Raw genomic sequence first — 21,733 nt, forward strand, 5'->3', positions numbered from 1 at the left:
TCCTGTTAATTCATTTTAGAATTTAAATATGGTATAAAAAGTTAACTGAAATTTAAAATAATTTTGTAAAGATCCCAAACTACTAACTGAATATATCTTATACATATAAAGTACATTTAAATTGTTTGGAAAATAACTCTAATATTTCATTTGAGGGGTTCCTCAGCTTTTGTGTTGTTGTTCTTGTGGAAAATGATTCTGTTCGATGTTTTTCTGAAGTAGGTGAATATACAGAAGACATTGCTGTATTTGCAAACAGTTGGTCTATACAAACCCCAGATGATGCAATTTGTGTGACTACTGCCTCAGATTTTTCTAGTCCATGTTCGGCTGACACAGAGTCCTCCGAGGTAAGTTGGTCAATGTACATTTTCATATTAGATGCATTATAGTGATTCACCTTCTCTAGCCTGTTTTATGTATTTCCATTAACAATAATTTTATAATAAAGTGCCCAGCCCTTCCCAAATCAAAGCACTTATGGCTCTGCATAGACCTAAAATTCAACACACGTGAAAAAATCATAAATGATTGATTTAAAATTAGATAAAATATTTTAAAAGGCAAATGCTGTGTCACCTGGTTAATAAATCATATTTTCTAACCAGTTATATAGGTGCATAAGAAATGAAATATAGTCATCTGCATGTTCTTTATTGATAATACATGAGACTCTTTAGAATCCTAAAGGACTTTCACACAAAGTGCCTGATACTGATCTCACACTGGTGAAGATCAGGATTAACTCCACTGTTGTCAATGGAACTATACCAGTGTTAGAGAACATGAAGGGGAACAGCATAAATAAGATCAGAATCAGGAAAACTATAGTGAGTATATCAAGCTTGTAGAGAAGAGATTGGTCCAAGGCAAAACACTGGCTCTAAACATTGAAACATTGGGAATGAGAAGATTTAGATCAGGCTTGTCATTAATGTAGGGACTTTTCCTAAGAATTTTTGAAGAACTGTATATGATGAAATTAAAATAACAAGGGATTGTTGGCCTACTTACAGTTATTTACTGCCACATTGGACTGTGGGTTTAATTCCCAGCCCTGATGCCTTACCCCTTCATTATCTGAGGAGTTTCAAGTACCGCAGAGGAAACATGCTCAGCTCCTGGGTGGAAGAGGATGCTTTTTATCACTTTGGCCAGTTTAGCTGTAGCATTGAGGGGCTATAGAAGAAATTCAATCCAGTCAAAAACATTCTGGGAAGAATAGTGACTGTGATATATTGGGCGAATGAGTGGAGATAGGAGAAAATGTGGGAATCGTCTCATTTTAAAAGGAATGTAATAGACACCCAATGGGGGAAACAAAAGTAAAAAGAATAATATTTGTATCATGAAGTATATGATAGCTGTTATTTAACTGATATTTTTTTTTAAATGCACAGGCCATATTCTTCAAATGCCAAATACTCCTACAGTTTCCTTTTCTCAGCTGTCATGAAAGTGTAGACCCTTATTCGTATATTTCTAGCTGCATGAATGACCTTTGCAGGTAAGAAGGATGGTGTTCTTTAAACATTTATTTTCATTCTTTGAAATATTAAACAATAGCCAGAATGGTTTTAGATAGTGGAGTTTTTCAGTACAATTTTATTTTAGTAATTTCCTCTCCTCATTTCCCCCAATCTCACCTCCCAGTGTTTCTTTATTTGATCCCAATAGTCGCTATAATCTTAATAAACAGTGAGTCAAATTCAAACCTGGTATAAAATGTTGCTACTCTCATAGACAACAATGAGTACTGCATCCTCTAATGCTAGGGATAAATTCAATCCATTATTTTTCCCTTAATTTCAGAGGTGGGTTTTTTTTTTTTAGTCTTGTTTGCTAATACCACCTGCATTTCCAACAGTGCTGGTTTCTGTTAGACCTTGTGAGATCATTTGAATTAGAAGTGATTATCCCCTCATGTGTACTGAAATTGAATAATTTACCAAGCAATATACCTCCGCCTTTTTCAATAACAATGATATCACTAACAAATAATCTTAGTGACATCACTATCCATGTTATTTATTTATATCTTTTACTACTTTATTTACTTTCTGCTTTCCTATTTATTTATTTAAGTGGGTACAGAAGGCAATCAGTGCAATGAATTGAAGAAACTCTTGCTTCCATTATACTTCAATATGTGACATATGACTGGTTTTTCTCTTTTGCTTCACAATGGAGATAGCAAGATACAGATTTACTAGCGTCATAGAGTTTTAAACCAGAAGGGACCACTCCATCATCTAATCTGACCTCCTATAGACCACTGGCCACCAAAACACCTGCACACTAAACCCAACAACCAAAATTAGACTGAAGTAGACATAGGAGACTAGATGATTATGTGTTACACACAGACAATAGGAAGTAGCAAGGTGCACCAGTGCCTGGGGCCCCCTGCAATGGCAGGGAAATGATTAGGTGAGAGAGATCTTGGGTCTAAAAATGTTTTCACTGAAGCCAGTGGAAAAACTCCCATTGACTTCAGTGGTAGCAGAAGCCAGGCAGGATCTGAATCTTATTTGTAATGCCTATTTACATTTCAGTGACTTATTGCACCTTTTCTTTTGCAATGGAGAAAAATGGAAAGCAAACTTTCAGGATGGCATTGAGTTAATAAGGCAATATGCAGGAGGCTTTGTGTTTTTTTTTTTTTTAACACCTGTGATGTGAATGGTGTGATTATTCAAAACTTTGAGTGAAGTTTCTGTGTCCCAGGATCTCATTAATTTAGGCTTATGTTGCTTATAAAAGAGAACTCTCATCTTGTGGCTTAGTGTCAGGTTAAGAAGTTCCTTCTGGCACCATAGTTTATATGCCAAGTCACTCTTTCTATTAAGACTCATTTAATTGGATTAGATGAGGCAAGCTGGAGAGAGACCGATCACTGTGGAGTTTTGAAATGGTGACTTTGTAACAGGTATGTTGAAAGCACCAAAACACACACAATGCGATATAGTCTTAAAACTACTAATTTTGGAAACTTGTTCTTGTGCTGAAAGACAAATAAACCCTGAGACTATATATTATAACCTTTCCTATCTCAGAGATGTCTTGTTATGACTAGTCTATTTTGGTACAAAGTCCTTCACAGTGAACATCCGTTAACTTCTCACTTTAAAAAAAGTGACTCCTGTCCATGGAATACCTGAGCACAACCCAAATATTAATGAATGTATCCTTTGAGCAACCTGATGAGGGAGGGAATATTATCCCCATTTTGCAGACAGGGAAGGGAGGTACAAAGAGTGACTTTGAGCAAGGCCACACAAGAAGTCTGTGACAAAGCCAGCAGTAAGACCCAGATTTCCAGACTTGCAGGCCATTGCCTTTAGCACAGGACCACCCTTCCTCTCACAAATTGTTTCTATTAATGAGCATTGCTACTTTTGTAATAAATGTTACTCATTCTTTGTTGTAACGTTAAAATAAAGCAAAAATCGTTTGTCGGGTCAAATGGTAAAAAATGCAAAAACCTAATCAGTATCCCTAGTGGCTTTTTTAAGTGGTGCTATTTAAAGTCTCAAAAACTGTAACCCCTTTTAACTGTGCAAGGCCAACTCTGTGGAGAGTTCTGTAATGTCACATAGCAGATATTTATGAGTATTAAATTTAGGATTTAGTGATGACAGGATTATTTTACCGCTTCAGAGTGGATGATGATGAAACTTACTGCCGAGCAGTGACAGAGTATGCTAGAGCATGCTCACATGCAGGCTACCCCGTACGGGACTGGAGGGAGGATTTTCCTGCCTGCTGTAAGTATCAACTTTTTAATATTTAAAATGTTTTATTAATTTTTCCAAATACACCAAAATAGCAGATTCAACATAATACATAAAGTAAGCAAAAAGGATTAGGATTAAAGGAGGGGAGGGAAAGAGATTGATCTATCTTCAGGGTCAACCTTAATCAGGGACCTCTAACAAGTTCAAATTACTTGGAATTTCCGAATGCCAGTCGTTCATTAGCTGCAAGGTCAGCCTTATCATTGAGCCAGGCATCGATGTTTGGTAGGGATAGACTGTTCCATTTTTGCAGGATTAATTATTTTAGTGACCAAAGCTGCATATTGGAGCCATGCCACTAGGTAACCTCCACGTACAGTAACTCCTCACTTAACGTCCTCCTGCTTAAAGTTGTTTCGAAGTTATGTCGCTGCTCCATTAGGGAACATACTCATTTAAAGTTGTGCAATGATCCCTTATAAGGTCATTTGGCTGACTTTACAAGGGAGCATTGCACAAGTTCCTCTTCTCCGCCTCCTCCCCCTCCCTTCTTCCCTCCCTCCCAGCGCTCCCCCCGCCGCCAAACAGCTGTTTGGCAGCACTTAGGACTTTCTGGGCGGGAGGGAGGAGCGAGCGGGCAGGGCCACCCGGAACTCAGGGGTTTTAGGGGCTGCAGGGCCCTGGCCTAAGGGGGCCCCTGGCCTGCAGCTCTAACACCCCTTTCAGAATGCGGCCCTGCGATCATGGGCCAGAGGACTCAGGAAGAGCAGGGGCAGCCGTGCAGCCAGTGGCCAGAGCGAAGTAGCACTTTCCCCTTCAAAGCCAGCCGGAGAGAAGCAGCGCTTTTGAAAGGGAAAGCGCCAGTTCTCTCCGGCCACTGGCTGCGCGGTTGCCCCTGCTCCTCCTGAGTCCTCCAGCCTGTGCTCGCATTCCGAAAGGGGCTTTAGAACTGCAGCCTGGGGCCCCCTTAGCCCAGGACCCTGCAGCCCCTAAAGCCCCTAGTTCCGTGTGGCCCTGCCTGCTGGGGGGAGGGTGGCGGGGGGGGGGGGGGACGACACTCCCAGAATCGCGGCCATGGGGGCGGTGCTGTGCTGCACAGAGCCTCCTGCACACCCCGTGCACCAAACAGGAGCTGCCCCAGGTAAGTGCTCTGCACCTTGTGCCTGCCCCAGCCCTGATCCTCCTCCCACCTCCCCCACCCTGAGTGCCCTCCCGCACCCTAACTCCCTTCCAGACCCTGCACCCCCAGCCCTGATCCCCTGGGGTAAGCCAGGGGCACCTCCCCACTACAATACAGTACATAAAGCCTTTTGTCTGCCCCCCAAAAATTTCCTTGGAACCTAACCCCCAGCATGTACATTCAATCTAATGGGAAAATTGGATTCGTTTAACTGGCTCTGTCCCCCCAGCCTGGAACAGTACCTGGCCTGACGGTGCCTGAGGGGGAAAAGGGGCTGGGATGGGATGGGCTGGGATGGCTTAATGGAGGAACCCTAGCTGCTGCTGTCTGCTGTGGTGACCTGCGGCCACTCTGGCACCGGCTGTTGCAGCGATGTGGCAGCTCTGGTGCCTTCCTGCTGGGGCTGCTGCTGCTACCGAGGGGACGCCACATGCCGGCTCCTGTTCCCCCTCACCACCATTCCCATATCCCCTTCTATTCCCCATCGCACCCCACTTCCCCTCCCCACTGCCCCCAGCCCCATCCCTTTCTCTTCCCCTGCCCTACTCCCCCCTTCCCCACTGTCTCTTCTCCCCATCCCCCTCTCCTCAGCCCCGCCCTGCCCCCCCTTGCCCTGCCCCCAGTAGGCACTCACTCTTGTACAGGAAACAGATGAGCACTAGGACCCAGAAGGGCAACATCCAGCTGCCGAGGTAGCAACCTGGAGCAGCTGCTCCGTTCTGCTCCCCATCCTGGCCCAGCCAGCTGCCTGGCTTGCTCTGCTTGGCCTACCTTTGGGGGTGGCACAATTTGGGATGGGCAGAGGCCCCACCCCCCATAGGCCGAGCAGAGCAAGCCCTGCAGGGCAGCTCGGTACTTGTTGAAATCGGGAGGGGGGGAGTGGCACATGACCTCATGTGCCCCCCCCACACCTTACCTCTGTTGGTGGGGTGGGGACAATGCCCCTCCTGCATCCCTTCAAACTACCGCCATGGTCTGTGTGGGGACCACTATATTTGGAAATGTGACTTTTGGTGAATAAGCTGTAGTTTCAGGTCTATAGTTGCTTTTTTAATGTTAGGTACAATTGTATTCCATTGAGTTGGAGATAGTAATAATTGGATACAAAACTAAAGCATATTTAAGATTTTTAAAAATGTTATATTCTAATATATGCAGTGTTGCTGTGGTCATGATGGTCCCAGGATATTAGAGAGACAAGGTGGGTGAGGTAATATCCTTTACTAGACCAACTTCTGTTGGTCAGAGAGACAAGCTTTCGAGCTACACAGACCTCTGCTTCAGGTCTGGGAAATGTACTCAGAGTATAACAGCTAAATACAAGGTGGAACAGATTGTTTAGCATAAGTAGTTAACACATATTTCAGGGGACCATTTAAGGTGAAGTTGCCCCATTAACATCTCTCCAGTCATAGGGGAAAATAAAATAAAGAAACTGGATTTATGGTTTATTACAGCATTCTATAAGCCCCCACTTAATTCCCCTCCCCCCATCATTCCCCTCCCCCTTATGACTGGAGAGGTGTTAATGGGCTTTTAAAAGTAGATTTATGTAACAACAATTAACTATACCAGAAACAGTGCACAACTATTTATTTGGCAAGATGTGTTGTGTTTCAAAAAAACAAATTATCGATGAAGGTTTTCTAACTTATAAAGGAAGCGTAATGCACTAATGTCCAGTGTAATTTGTACACGTTTTAGCTGAAAAGTGTGAAGACAGTTTTGTCCATCGGGATTGCATTAGTTGTTGCCCCCCAACCTGTACATTTGAAAAGGATTGTCTTGGCAGCAACCTCCATTGCTTAGATGGCTGTTACTGTCCAGATGGTAAGTATCTAATATTGTTACAGGACATATTAACATTAAATTAATGCCTGACAACACAACTATAGTGTCATAGACTGTATGCTTAAAATTAAAAATCAGAAAAAAATTATATTTTACATATGTAAGCTTCTATTTTAGTTTTTCATATATATCCATACTTTCTTTCCTCCTGCCAATGTTTTATGCATTGGTTGTATTATTATATTCTTCTAAAAGATCATTCAAAATACAGTGCAACTGTGAATCAGACCATATCAGTTAAAACTTGGGTGAGCTATACAAATAAAAAAGTTGCATGAGTGTTAACTAGTGTATCTGAATTTTTCCTAATTGTTTTGAGGTTTTTAAATAGTGCAGATATTTTATGCTGTGTTCAGGAAGATTACCTTCCTTAAAGCTAGACTCAACAAAAGACAAGATGTTGGACTGCAGGGAACAGCCCTGCAATGGACTGTGTGACTCCACCAGTCTTTTCCATTTCAAATTTGTATGGTTCTATGGGATCATTGCGGGTATTATACATGGCATGCACATTCAGGGTGAAATTCAAGCTGCTTCAAAAGACCTGCTCAAAGACCTCCACCACAAATCCCCCCAGTAAGCCCCTTTAAACTAGTAAGTGGTGCACCTTGAGTGGACACCTTGCTTTGGGGTGAATTTCATTCAGTGCTTAATTTGTAATGAAAGAGGGGCTCAAGCAATTAGGTGCCGGGTCTCAAACAATTTTTTTTACATTCCTTACTGATGCAGCAAGCCCTGAGGTGCCAGAGCTTTGAACTGCCACACCTAGAAGTGCCAGGACACAAATTAAACACTGATTTCACCCTTTCACTGAATTGAACTTTTATGCTGCAGAGTGAACAGTGGAGCACAAGGATGGCCCAGCAGTTGAGGCACTGGTCTGGGTTGTGGGAGATTCAGGTCAATTCCCTCCTGTACCATGGACATCCTGTGTGACCTGGGGCGAGTCACTTAGGGCAGGTCTATACTACAGGGTTAAGTTGACCTAAGTTACGCAACTCCAGCTACATGAATAACGTAGCTGGAGTCGACATAGCTTAGGTTGACTTATTGCAGTGTCTATACCACGCTGGGTCGATGGGAGAAACTCTCCCGTCGACTTACCTTATGCTTCTCGTTCTGGTGGAGTACTGGAGTCGCTGGGATAGTGATTGGTCGTCAATTTAGCGGGTCTTCACTAGGTGACCCACTAGGTGACCCAGCATCGATCCACAGTAAGTGTAGACATGCCAATGCTTCCAGGAACAGCATGGTCCCGCCACCTTCTTGACACTGTCCCCACTGGTGTGCTGTGCATGTGAGGTCACACAATGTAGAGCAGTGGTTCTCAACCTTTTTCTTTCTGAGCCCCTCCCCCCACCCCTACATGCTATAAAAACTCCACGGCCTACCTGTGCCACAACAACTGTTTTTCTGCATATCCAGTAGATTAAAAGACTAGGGGTAGCAAGGGGTAGCAAGCAGGGAAATTGCCCAGGGCGGCCCTGTGAAGTTACGTGGCTTGGGCTTCAGACCCAGGCAGCAGGGCTTGGGCTTCAGCTTTCTGCCCTGGGCCCCAGTGAGTCTAATGCTGGCCCTGCTCTCTGGTTTATTTTGACGGACCCCTTGAAATCTGCTCGCGGCCCCGTAGCAGACCCCGAACTTCTGGTTGAGAACCACTGATGTAGAGGACACCATTTTAAAGGGTGAGCCACCCTGCCCCCACTGGTGCAACCGTGCATGAATGGTCATGGTGGAGTGGGGTGGGGATGGCGTGGCAACTCTTCAAAATGGCACCCTGGATCCATGATTTCATATAAAATCATGCCTGGTTTTGTGTCAGTACTGGACAGGGAACAAACCATTTAGAATCTGGACTGTCTGGCTTAAAACTGGATGAATGGCCTGCTTTGCCTCAGTTCCCCATCTGTACAATGGGGGTCATGGAGAGGAGACGGACACTGCTGGGATAAAACCACCCACTGAAATATCATGAAAATGGTGTCCCTGTGATCAAGTGAACATACAGAGTGAACAGCAGAGCCCTAATATTCCTATCTTGTTTTCAGTCTTTTTTTTTTTTTTAAACAAAAATAGGTCTCGTTATGGACAATGGAACTTGTATCTCTGTGTCAAATTGTCCTTGTATTTATCATGGGAAAGCCTTCTCTGCTGGCTCAAAAATTGAACAAGAATGCAGTCAGTGGTATGTAACCTCTAATCCACTCTTTCCTTTTTCAAGTATCCATTTGCCTATATTTAATTCACTGTAGGATGTTTACCAAGTTACATTACATTTTTCAAGGCTATTTTATATCTGTATCTACAATCCGTGTTCTGTATCTAACTAGAATACAGAGAAAATCTATCCTAAATGAAGTATAAATTTGTGACATGTCTGAAGACTTACAAAATAAATTTTTTCTAGAAACCTGAACAAAAAGCATGTTCTGTGTTTTGTGCTTTATTTAGTACTTGTACTGGTGGCATTTGGAACTGCACTGAACACGACTGTCCAGGTAACTACATTTTAATTATTCCTATCACCAATATAGGGATCACCAGCGATCTGGGGCTCATAGTGGATCACAAGCTAAATATGAGTCAACAGTGTAACACTGTTGCAAAAAAAGCAAACAGCATTCTGGGTTGTACTAGCAGGAGTGTTGTAATCAAGACATGAGAAGTAATTCTTCCACTTTACTCTGCACTGACTAGGCCTCAACTGGAGTACTGTGTCCAGTTTTGGATGCCACATTTCAGGAAAGATGTGCACAAATTTGAGAAAGTGCAGAGAAGAGCAACAAAAATGATTAAAGGTCGAGAAAACATGACCTTTTTAAAGATTAAAAATTGGGTTTCTTTAGTCTGGAGAACTTAACAGTTTTCAAGTACATAAAAGGTTATTACAAGGAGGAGTGAGAAAAATTGTTCTCCTTAACCTCTGAGGCTAGAACAAGAAGCAATGGGCTTAAATTGCAGCAAGGGCGGTTTAGGTTGGAAATTGGAAAAACTTCCCAACTGTCAGGGTGGTTAAGCACTGGAATAAATTGCCTAGGGAGATTGTGGAATCTCAATCATTGGAGATTTTTAAGAGCAGGTTAGACAAACACCTGCCAGGAATGGTCAAGATAATACTTAGTTCTGCCATGAGTGCAGCGGACTGCATTAGATGACCTCTTGAGGGCCTTTCCAGTCCTATGATTCTATACCAAATATGTGGCCCAGAAGCTGCAAAAGATAACAGAAACAGATATGCATTAGGGGTTTGGGATGATAATAAGCAAACAGGAAACATTAAAGAAATGAATGCAGACAGCAATGATTAGACCACTGGTATGCTGATTATCTGACCATATCATCCTACTGTTACCTTGTGCTTCCCCCAATCTTTTTGTTGTATCCCCCTGCTGTCTCTTGTCTTAGACTTCATGTTCTTCAGGGCAGACACCATCTTTCTATTGTGCATGTACAGTGCCTAGCACAATGGGTCCATGATTGGAGCATCTAGATATTATCATAATACAAACAGTGATAAGAGCACATCATCCTGGTACTCAGCTTACTCTGCATAGAGCAACAGGTTAATTTTAAGATAACAGGCCTCATTTTTAAGGCCTCCATTGCTTTGGACAAAGTTATTCAACATCTATTCAATAACTCCTGTACCTCAGGGACCAAGATCTCCCTTGACAGTTACATTTCATAGAAATGATAAAACTCAAAATCAGGAGGTCAAATTCATGAAAGTGGGACAGAGCTTTCCAGGCAACTGTCTCTAGACTATGGCACTCCCGGTGGAAGGATAAGATTGACTACCTACCTAACCTCCTTCAGAATGCAATGCACGACTCATTCCCTTTTAATCTATCCTTCCCACAACAGCAACAACTAAGAAAAGGAAAATAAAAGGGAGAAACATGCTCTCTCTGCCTCAGTCTGACATGCAGAGAAAAGAGGAGGAAAAGTATTCCAGGAACCTCGCGAGAGGTAGTGGGGGGATGTGTGTGTGTGTGAGAGGGGTGCAGAATATAGTCTTCTTGTTGGGCTTTGTCTTGCATTAATTCTTCTCATTTTGAAGGGGGAGGGCACTCAGATACTATGGTGACATGTGCCTGATTAGAACCTAGGGGTGCTGCACATGTAAAACTGCATTTGATTAGGTGGTTTCTGATGGAAATGTAAGATGTGATACTTTGCATGCACTAGATGTGGCACCAGACATCATGATAGCTAGATAGATTTAAACTAGGCAGGATAATGTGCTTGAGAACATATGGTAGGGAAATGTTCCTGCATTGCCTCTTTTCCATCTCCGACTCTATGATCTGGCTCTATGCAAATGAACTTTCCTATTTATTGAATGTTGTTCTTTCTCTCAAGCTGAGTGCACCATCGTAGGTGACTCTCATTTCACAACATTTGATGGTCGTCATTATACCTTTCTTGGGATTTGTCAGTATATTCTGGTAAAAGGCACTGGGAAAGACAAATTCACAATCACTTTACAGAAAGCTCCATGTGATCAGGTAAGGTCACACTTGAATTTGAGATGATAAATGGGTACATAAAAATTTCAGGTAATCTTACATAGCCAGCCAATGTAAATTAACTAGGCAAGCTTAGCAGTAATAATGTCAGAAATAAAATTGAAACAGTTTTGCTGCTTTTTACATTGATGAGCTAAATATAGTTTGAGCATGATCTGTGTTTTATTTCAATTACCACTATTGCCCTTTGTAAAATTAATTGCTGCCTTTCTGGAATTAAGTCAACAGACCTTTTCATTCATGCATGATTACACAGGTATCTACATATTTGGTTACAGCCTGAGCAGGTGTCTTAGACAGAAAAACACTCTTACTGACAGGACTGATAGGTTTAATATACTGCCAGCTAGGTAAGAGAGATTTCTTAGCAGTCTGACACACTTATTTGTTAATTTATAGGATATCACATTCCTTGGAACAGAATGTTTAAGAAGTTCACAAAAATATTAAAACGTTAACTGCCATCTATATCAATTTGTGGCTGAAGAGTTCAGGATATGTTATTGGTCTGAGTTAACAGCAACCTTAACTTTTAATTTCATTCGTTTTGAAAAAGTTAAATACTTGACATTATTTTAACATACCTTTGGATGAACAAACTGAAATTTAATTCAGTGTTAGTAAAACACTCTTTGTATCTTTCTGTCTGTTGATAAAATTCATTTTCACTCAGAACCTCGACCATGGCTGCATCCAGTCTGTAACACTAGTGCTTGAAGATGATATGAGTAAACAAGTGACTCTTACCAGGGATGGTGAAGTCCAAACTGGCCCTAGCCAGGGTTTTAACTTTAATGGTAAGAAAAACATGGATTAGAGTTCACATTCTTGCCTTCATATTTTCTAATGCTTTTTATTATACTTTTGTACAAGTAAATAATTCCTTGGAAGGCCCAAACCATGAAAGGTGCTAAGTACTGTTAAAAGACTTAACCTTCTTAATTTTAATAACCTATGGAATGCTGCGTATACTTTAGAAATAATTTATGTAGGGGTGGGGAATCCCTGTATTATACTTCCAAGGACACCTACAGATGTCAGCCATTCTGATTTTTTTGCCGGCTCATCCTGATGCTAAAGGGATGGTCCTACTTATTCTTGAAACATGTTGCAAGCCAAAATGCAAACGAGGCACAACTTGGTTTAATGGCATCTGCATGGTTTGAGAGCTAAGAATGCATGAGTCTTGACTCTGATACTGATTTGCTGTGTGACTTTGGGAAAGTTAGTTCACCTTTTTGTCTCATTTCCCTAACTTTTAAAACTGTGAAATATTTACCTGCCTCAGAGGGTTGGTTTGAGGATTAACGAGTGAGAATCTAAGGTTGAAGCTAGCATCTGATTATGTCCACTTCTCAGACAAACTTGTTAAGATGTTTGTGAATATGTATAAATGAGTTAGTTGCAGGTCTGGACTTACCATGAGGTGAACTGAGGCGGCCGCCTCAGGTGCCAGACTGTTGGGGGGTGGGGGGCGCCACTAGGACCCAGAGTGTAGAAAATTGTGTCTGCTGCTGGTGCATATGTATTCTCTCTGCTCTACATGCACAGAGATGGTGGAGTGCTGTGCTGGAGGAAGGAGGGCACAAGAGACATAACAGGCAGGCAGGAGAAAAGGTGAGAGGGAATAACAGAAAGCAGCAGGAGCTGCAGGGAGAGAGAGGAAGAGAAGGAGCCTCTTATGTACCTCTCTAGCACCCCCAGGAGCCTGGACTGATTCACACCAGCTTCTCAGGGAGCTTCCTGTTTCCTGCTGCTTCCCTGAACCCACTTGAGGAGAACAGGCAGTCAACTGAAGTAGTAGGAACCAGTTAGGTCCTTAAGACGCTGATGTTTTCCCTCATTCAGGCCCTGCTACCAGCCTGCTTATTTGTCCCCTTCAACTGCGTGTTGAGAGCCACTATAGCTGGCACAGAACAGCAGTCATGAGTGAAAGAAGAAAACGCCCCTCGGGGGCAGCATTCAGAAAAAGAAAGAAAGCAAAGGAAGCTTTTCTATCTAAGCAGGAAGGAGCTCTCCTGAGATACATAGACACAAATGTTCACGGTGAGCCCTCTGGCCCCAGTGAGGATGTGAATGGTGCGGAGATGCCTGATCTTCCAGTTAGTCAGAGTGCAGGTGACCTGGCAGCTACTGCAGCATCCATATCTCCATCTCAAATGGATGTAACCATGCACATTCCTGAAGAAAAGTGTAGCTCAGAGAAGAGTGTGGTGGAGGAGCAAGAAACAAGCTGCTGCTCAGTTTAGTTCCTGAAGTCTAGATAATCCAGGACTGTGGACCCTCTTGAGCAGTAGCCTGAGGGACTTCCTTGTACTGCATGGGCCACAGCAAGTGAAAAACTTCATGTTCCCCCTCAATGAAAATAGAAGTTTCCATCCAACACATTATTGGCGTGAAATCCCCAATGGTGACAAAGTGGAGAGGCCATTGCTTATGTACTCAAAAACCCAGAATGCTGCATACCGTTTTTGTTGCAAACTCTTCCAGTCTAATGTTCCAGCCACATTGGGTGCTACAGGAACAAAGGACTGGAAAAATCTGGCATGCCATGAGAAGGCAGCAAATCACCAGAGAGCATTCCATAGGTGGAAAGAGCTTGAGATGAGACTAAGGTTAAAGGCCACCATAGATGATCAGCATCAAGAGAAGATTGCATCAGAGTCTCTTTACTGGCAAAATGTTCTGAAAAGGCTCATTGCCATTATGAGAATGCTTGCTACCCAAAACCTAGCACTGCGTGTCACTTCAGCTCAGCTGTATGTGCCAAACAATGGAAACTTCCTTAAAATTGTGGAGCTGATGGCTGAGTTTGATGTTGTACTCCAGGAGCATCTAAGAAGAGTCACCACTCAAGAAATGTACACACACCACTACCTTGGAAAAACAATTCAAAATGAGATCATACCAGGTACTGGCAACAAAAGTCAAACAGAAGTTTGTGGCAGATCTGAAGTCAGCAAGATATTCCTCTGTTATTCTGGACTGCACACCTGAAATCAGCCATACAGAACCAATGACTTTAATGGTGTGTTTTGTAACAACAATAGAATCTAGTGAAAATGTCCCTGCAATGGTGACTGTCAGAGAGTATTTTCTAGAATTTATTGACATTGATGATACTATAGGAGCTGGTATGACAAATATGCTTCTTAAAAAGCTGGAAGATATGGGAATTGCGATAGCTGACATGAGAGGTCAGGGACTACGATAATGGTGCCAACATGAGAGGAAAGAACAGAGGAATGATCCGAGAGTTAAACCCTCGAGCTTTTTTTGTCCCGTGCAGTTCTCATTCATTGAACTTGGTGGTCAGTGATGCAGCATCAGCTTCTCATGAGGCTGCTGAATTTTTTAATGTAATTCAAAGCATCTATGTATTTTTCTCTGCATCAACTCATCGATGGCAAATTTTGAAGCAACATCTGGGAGCATCCTCTCTGACACTGAAACCACTGAGTGCCACATGATGGGAAAGTCAAGTGGAGGCAATAAAGTTTATCAAACACCAAATTGGGAAGATAGATGATGCCATATTTGCCATTATGGAGGATAATGCTATGACAGGAACTGTTCTTGGGGGAACAGTGGCAGAAGGAAATGGAATCACCAGAAACATACATAACTTCAAATTTCTGTGTGGCTTAGTGTTATGGCATGACATACCGTTTGAAATAAATGTTGTAAGCAAGAGACTCCAAAGTGTTGACCTTGATATATCTGGAGCAATGGAACAACTGGACAAAGCAAAGTCATACCTACTGTCTGACCGGTCAGATGAGGGATTTCAAAACGTTCTGAAGACTGCACAGAAGTTGGCAGAGGAACTTCACACTGAAGCTATTTTCCCATCCATTCAAGAATACAAGAGTCACCGAAGAAGAAGACATTTTAATTACGAGGCACGGGATAATCTCATAAGAGACCCCAAACAACAATTCAAAGTTGAATTCTTTAACCAGGTGCTAGATTGTGCAATACAGTCAGTTGAAGAACATTTCATGCAGCTCAAGGAGCACAGCAGTATATTTGGGATGTTGTATGATATTCCAAAACTCCTCACTATACCTGAAGAAGACCCACACCAGCAATGCAGGACACTAGAGACAGTGTTACACATGATGACATGCGCAATATTGATGCGAGTGATTTAGGTGATGAACCGAAAGCCCTTTCAAGATACATTTCAGCAGGATCAAAGGCTGTTCTGGAATATATGTGCACAAATAAGATGACCACCCTCTTTCCAAATGCTTTTGTTGCTCTGCGCATACTTCTAACACTTCCTGTAACAGTTGTCAGTGGAGAACACAGCTTCTCCAAGCTGAAGTTAATAAAAACACATCTATGTTCCACAATGACACAGGAGAGGCTGGTCAGCCTTGCAACCATCTCAATAGAGCATGAGCTGGCTACCTTCAGGAAGCAGTTCAAATCTTTGCAATCAAGAAGGCACAGAAAGCACCACTTTGATTATTCAAACAGATAAAAATGCCAGTGTTTACTATGCAGACAAGAAAAGTTACATTTGCTATTCAGGTGTTTGAAAGTTAAGTGTTACTTAACATTTTGAACAAGGCATTTTAAGTTGTTAGTTCTCCTTTATTGGGGTAGGTAGCAAAGCAGTACCATGAGAGGAGTAGAACAGGAAGAAGGCAGAATTGAGACCTTTCAAAGTTTTGGCCCAAGCATGAGGGCATCATTTGCGCTTCCCACCTCAGGTGCCAAAATGTTGTGGGCCGGCCCTGGTTAGTTGGTTTGGGAGGAAACCCCTCAGCAGAATATTTTAATTATCAAAGACAAATATATGAGGCAAAGAATTCAAAAGTTAAGATGACACTTAAAAAAAAAACCCCACCCCAAAACATTAAAGCTTAAGCACAGGAAAGTTTGGGAATGTAGTTAAGAAGCTTTACCTTTTTAGCCTCACTACCTTGTGGAACATCCTTGTAAGGTACATATTTGTCTATGACAAATATCTTGGTATTACAGCTAGGACACGTTATTAAACCCTGGATAACTGGGTGTTTTGGCTATTGGCTAGGAACATTTTAAAGTCTTATACACTGAAGTGTTTTGTCTGAAGCTGCAGGCATCTTAAACCATTTTCACTGCAGTTATACAAAAGAGTATTATGTAAATTAGCTGCAAAGGTATACTGGGTTTAAGATGTCTGCAGCTGCAGGGAACCCAACCACTATGGATAATAATTGGCTACAATGATTGTAAAATTTCCATTGCGCACTATAAGGGTTTTATTAGGAAGGTGGACTTGGTGCTGGATAGGGCTTTTGTTTGTATATCAAATGTAGTAATAATAATTAATAATAAAGTTATTAGGTAGCATATTCTATATAAACACTGCAATGCACCTTACAGACCTCTGTTAATTAACCTCACAACGCCCCTGTGAGTCAAGAAAGTTGTACTATTCCCATTTTGCAGATGAGAAAGCTGAGGTACAGAGATTGAGTGATTTGCCCAAAGTCACACAGGGAGTCTTTGGCAGATCTGGAATAGATCCATATTCTCCCTTGACTCTGTCCTCAATGGAACTGTCGTTCATCTCACCAGAGGCATGATGTTGTTGTTGCTGTCTTGTCAAAGAAGGGAGAATAGTCTCTGGTCTAGTAGCCGACGCGTACAGGAAGGTGATGCATACATTTTTATGCTGATTATGGTACACTGTAGTTGTGGCATCTGGTTCATTTTGTCAATGTTGACGATGTGTGTCACAGGGTTTGGGGGTTGTATCACCATGTGCTCTGCAGCCCTGGGTGTTTTAAAATGTTTTGCTGCTGTAGCTTCCAGCCTGGAATGCTCACAGCTAGCCTACAAACATGCAGGTCACACCCAGAGAGAGTGAGTGTGTGTGTGTGTATGTATGTGTGTGTGCACTAGACAGCCCTGGTTCAGCACTGTCTGACCCCAGCAGTCTGTCTGCCTTCCACCAGCCTGGATTACAACCAGCAAGGTGACCCCAATGCACTCCCATTCCTGAATTTCTCCAAAACCATGTGCCCTGAAGTGTCCAGCCCTCTCCTGGACAACTCAGAGAAATAATAAGGTTTGTTTGGTCCTTTAAAGAGACAAAAGCACATTAAATCTTATTAACTTCACTGGGATGAATATACCCTTCCCTGCAAACACAACACTGAGTAGGTTTATAATAAAAATAAAACTTTTAGTAACAATAGGACATAGGTTAAGTGATACCAACTAAAAGAAATAAATTTAGAAATGGTTACAAGCAAATAAAAGTGAAAATACACATCTAGAAGTTTAAAACCTAATCTAGCAAGGTACAGGCTTTGTTCAAGATGATTTTTCTCACCAGTCTTCCTTCTTCCCAGCCCTGTCTGACTTTCCCCAAGTCATGATCTTCCACAGAAGTACAAGACGCTGACTTCCTACATCTTCCTAGGTGAAAGATCTCTGCCTAAGCAGGTTTCTCATCTATATTCAGATCCCAGAGACTTTAACCCTCCCCCCCCTTTGGTTGAAGGATCCATCTCTCTCAGCTTGCAAGAGCTCTGTCATCTTGTCTGTCTAGTGGTGAATGCCAGAGACGGCATCTGTCTTTGCTTATATCTTCCAAAATTCAATGACCTTGTTTCAAGAGGTGGGGTGACCTCGTGCTGTTCTTTCCTTCTTGTGGTCTTCCCCTCCCCCTGTAAGTAAATGGGGTTTCAATTGTTTTGATTCCACCATGTTTAATTTATATAGGAGACAAGTGAATAGCTGCGACATCCCCTCCTGTCTGGGAGAGGCGTGTTTCTCCCTTTGTTTGGACATTGGCTGTAAAGCTTAATACCTATGAGTATCCATAATTCCTTATATGGTATCAATATATACATTTTACACTGCTATTAATTAGTAGTGTGTCAGAGGCTTTCATAAAACACTTCACTCGATACACTTATAATACTGTAATATCGTATACAATCTGTTGATTCAATTGCTTATCACTTAAGGTTCAGGCCCCCTGTCTTTATATCCCAGATAAAGTTTCTCTTTTCTGCTGGAAGCTATTTCCTCCCCCCGCTTAATAGTTTAGTTTAACTAATATGTAAATAGGCCTTCCTTGTCTCTGCCTGACAACAGGGCTGGTCAGAGATGCAAATACACATTTGTTTGTCTAGGGCAGACTTGTTTGCCAACTCCACCTGACATGCCTGGTTTAAACAGCATATATCCATAACTCTTAATGCACACCATGTACATATATCGCACAAGAATATTAATGATCAGTGAGTTATTAATTTTCCAATGGCAAATTACATGACACCTTTTAGATACCGATTATAATCATAGTGAGTTGGGTGTAGTGAGTATTTAGGCCTGAGAAGAGTTGCTGACACAGAGTAGTGAACAACAATTGGGCCTGTCACAGTGTGGTACACGGTTGTCTCCATTAGTTTTGGTGCAGGGCGGGCAGGGATATTTGGAGTGTTCTGAGGTTGTGTATGGTCCATTAATTGCATTTCTATACTTTTCAAAGTTGTTTTTTTTTTTCTTTTTTTTTTAAGTTGAAACATTTAAAACCATAGGGCTGGTTTCTGTATGAAAATATTTCAACCAAGGAAAAATTACTTACTTTTTTTTTTTTCTGTTATGTGCAGGGGACATTGAAATTTGGAACCTGTCTTCTTTGTTTGTGCAGCTGAAAACTAGATTTGGATTAAAGATTCAATTTGCTAAAGATGGGGAGAGACTTTATATACAAGTCAATACCAGCTGGAAAAGAAGAACACTAGGTCTATGTGGAACTTTTAATGGGAACTTAAGAGATGATTTTCTGTAAGTTTGTTTTATATATGTCTAGATTGAATTTAATAACAGGTGAAATATTCAGATAAATCTAACCAGCTGACACGGTCATTTCACTAACACTTTCTTATTCTGGTAAACCAATCAGTCAAAAAACACTTGAGTTTAATTACAAGAATCTCAGCTACTTTCTTTTTTAACATTAAATTGGTTTACTCAGTACCCTTTGCAGTGGTTATTTCTCTGTCAAGTTCTTAAGAATCAAGGTGTTTGTGCTTTTCCTGCCCCAAAGGTGAGATGCATCAGTTTTACAGAGAGACAGTGTTGTCTGGTGAGGTTGAGAAGGGGCCTGGAAGTCAGGATTCCTGATGTGAAATTCTGCCCTATTGAAGTCAATGGCAAAACTCCCTTTGACTTCAGTGGGATGAGGATTTCACCTCTGGACTCTATTATGTGTAAAACAGTGACTATAACTTACCTACTTCGCAGTGAAATTGCTTAACTCACTAATGTCTGCAAAGTGTTTTGAGATGCTTGGATGCAAGACAATATATAAATGTAAATGATTATTTATGACAGTGCAATCATAGAAAAATGAACAACTAGAGATTTATCTAATATACAGAATACATCTCATATATAGAATATAGCTATATTGTGTTTCTCTATTTTGTATTAAAAATGTAGGCTCTGAATTGATCAAGGGATTGTTTTAGTCTGTTACATCTTGTCTGTGGTTTGAATTGGCAGAGGTCAGATCTATGTCTGCCAAGATCATGATCGCGCTGTTCTATTTGCCAGAGAGCATATTAGTTAACATATTTATCATTAGTCAAACAGAAAAAATCCATTGAGCAGCTTGGTTGAGTCTAGCAGCATCTTTATTCTCTCTACTAGATTTAATGGCAGCACTCTATAGGAATTACTACAGGGGTTTCAGAGGACAGAGAGACGATTCATTCCCAAGTTGAGTAAAAGCAAATATTTAACAGAAGGCAGGTTTTGTATCATTGTTTAACTCCTTGGCGCCGGAGGTCAGATTTCCTTGCATGAAGTCCACTGCTGGCGACAGATTTACTGGGAAACACCAGCACAAAAGGATTAACAATTTCTTTATTTCTTGGTTGTATTGGGGTTGCAGCACCAGGAAGGTAGTGAGAAGTACAGTTGATGGGATCTTGAGTCATTTCATGGCTCTCTGTTGGGGGGATGAAGTTGGCATACTTTTACCAATAAATAAGTTTCACTTTTTAGCAGATTCGCTTTTTTTTGGTAAAACGTTTTGTTTTCTTTTGATTTATGGACTGAATAGGGTTTTTTTTAAACAAAGGAAAGCAGCCTTTCTGTGACCAGGCTGATTTATCTCGACCATGACATGACAAGAAACTACTCTGTAAATCACTGTATGCCATTCTCCTTTTTAAGAAAGATTAACATGTCATTTGTATATTGAACCATTTTATTCCTGGTATTTCCAGGTAGCTCCTTTGCATCCAAACTATCAGCACAGGACATCAGAGCCAGGAAAAATTACAGTATCCAATACTGTTACCATCCTCCCTTGATTTCCAAACATTATTATTACTTGATTTTTTTCCTTAAATTTTATTAGGATTGGCACAACTGTAAACTAGAAGAATCCCTTAATCACAAAGGATACCCTTTCCTCTTCCCTTCAGTTCTACTTCTCTATCTTCCTGAAAATCCTTCCAACTCTATCACAGTTCTTTATAGAAAGAGTATTTGTTTGACATATTGAATACAAAATTAAAACATCATTGAGAATTGGCCATTTGTCAGCTTTTTTGATGCTTCACTAAACATGTGAGTTTTAGCAATGGCCAAATTCTGCTCTCCTTCATGGCTCATCCAACTCAGCTATGACTGTACTTGCTTGGGGCGGAAGTGAGGTCAGACATTTCTGCATCAGTAAAATATTAGCTGAGGCTGAACCTGACTTTTATTATACTTTTTTGAAAGCTAAAAAATGTGGAGACTGCTTTTTTGAATGATGAATTTGCTTACGTGTTTGAGGTTCTTTGACTTGCTGAGCCTAAACCATGTGGCCAGTAGAGACAGCAGGACTCATTCTGAATTCTTTTTCTCAGAGGAAACAGCTTAAGTTTATCTTCATATCCACAACAACAGCTAGTGTCTATTACTTATGTCAGGGCTTGGGCCCTGGGGTTACCTTGGCTATCACAGGCAAGAGTTTATGGGCCACGTGACTGCTCCACTAACTTATGAGCTGATGAGAGAAACTTTTATTTTAAAAAGTTAATGCCTTTGATATGTTGTGAAAAAGAACATTACACATTTTATACTTAGACCTGAACCTTGGCCTTCCTTTTTAGATCATTTTTTTACAAAGTGATTTGATTTGCATTTAATCATAAAATTGGTCAATTATGCAATGTTTTTCTTTTTAAAGACCGGCGCAAACATAAACAAATTCCCATTGAAATCCACTATAGTGTGCTTCAAGGGTAGATTTTTTTAACAGCTCTCCATTTTGTCATAGCTTGTCTCCTTTGATGTCAATAATAAAGCTGACTTCAAAGGGAAGCAGGCCAACACTGAATACTTTTGAAAATCCCGCCCTAAATTTATATTCCATACTCTCAAATTGTCATTCTTTTTGCACTATGTTGGATTTTTCTGGTTCA

General features: G+C 41.3%; 1 protein-coding gene across 1 annotated transcript in view; it reads left to right on the plus strand.

Moving 5' to 3' along the window:
- The window catches only part of OTOGL (otogelin like), a 145,250-nt gene that overhangs the window by 13,372 nt on the left and 110,145 nt on the right, over positions 1-21,733 (plus strand). The window contains exons 9-17 of the mRNA XM_042850786.2: positions 220-350; positions 1,401-1,507; positions 3,661-3,767; positions 6,622-6,747; positions 8,845-8,953; positions 9,220-9,266; positions 11,131-11,276; positions 11,971-12,094; positions 18,920-19,097. Coding sequence (XP_042706720.2) covers positions 220-350; positions 1,401-1,507; positions 3,661-3,767; positions 6,622-6,747; positions 8,845-8,953; positions 9,220-9,266; positions 11,131-11,276; positions 11,971-12,094; positions 18,920-19,097 — 1,075 coding nt within the window. The remainder of the gene's footprint in view (positions 1-219; positions 351-1,400; positions 1,508-3,660; positions 3,768-6,621; positions 6,748-8,844; positions 8,954-9,219; positions 9,267-11,130; positions 11,277-11,970; positions 12,095-18,919; positions 19,098-21,733) is intronic.

The sequence above is a fragment of the Chrysemys picta genome, chromosome 1 (genome assembly GCF_011386835.1).
Source record: "Chrysemys picta bellii isolate R12L10 chromosome 1, ASM1138683v2, whole genome shotgun sequence".
NCBI lineage: Eukaryota > Metazoa > Chordata > Testudines > Emydidae > Chrysemys > Chrysemys picta.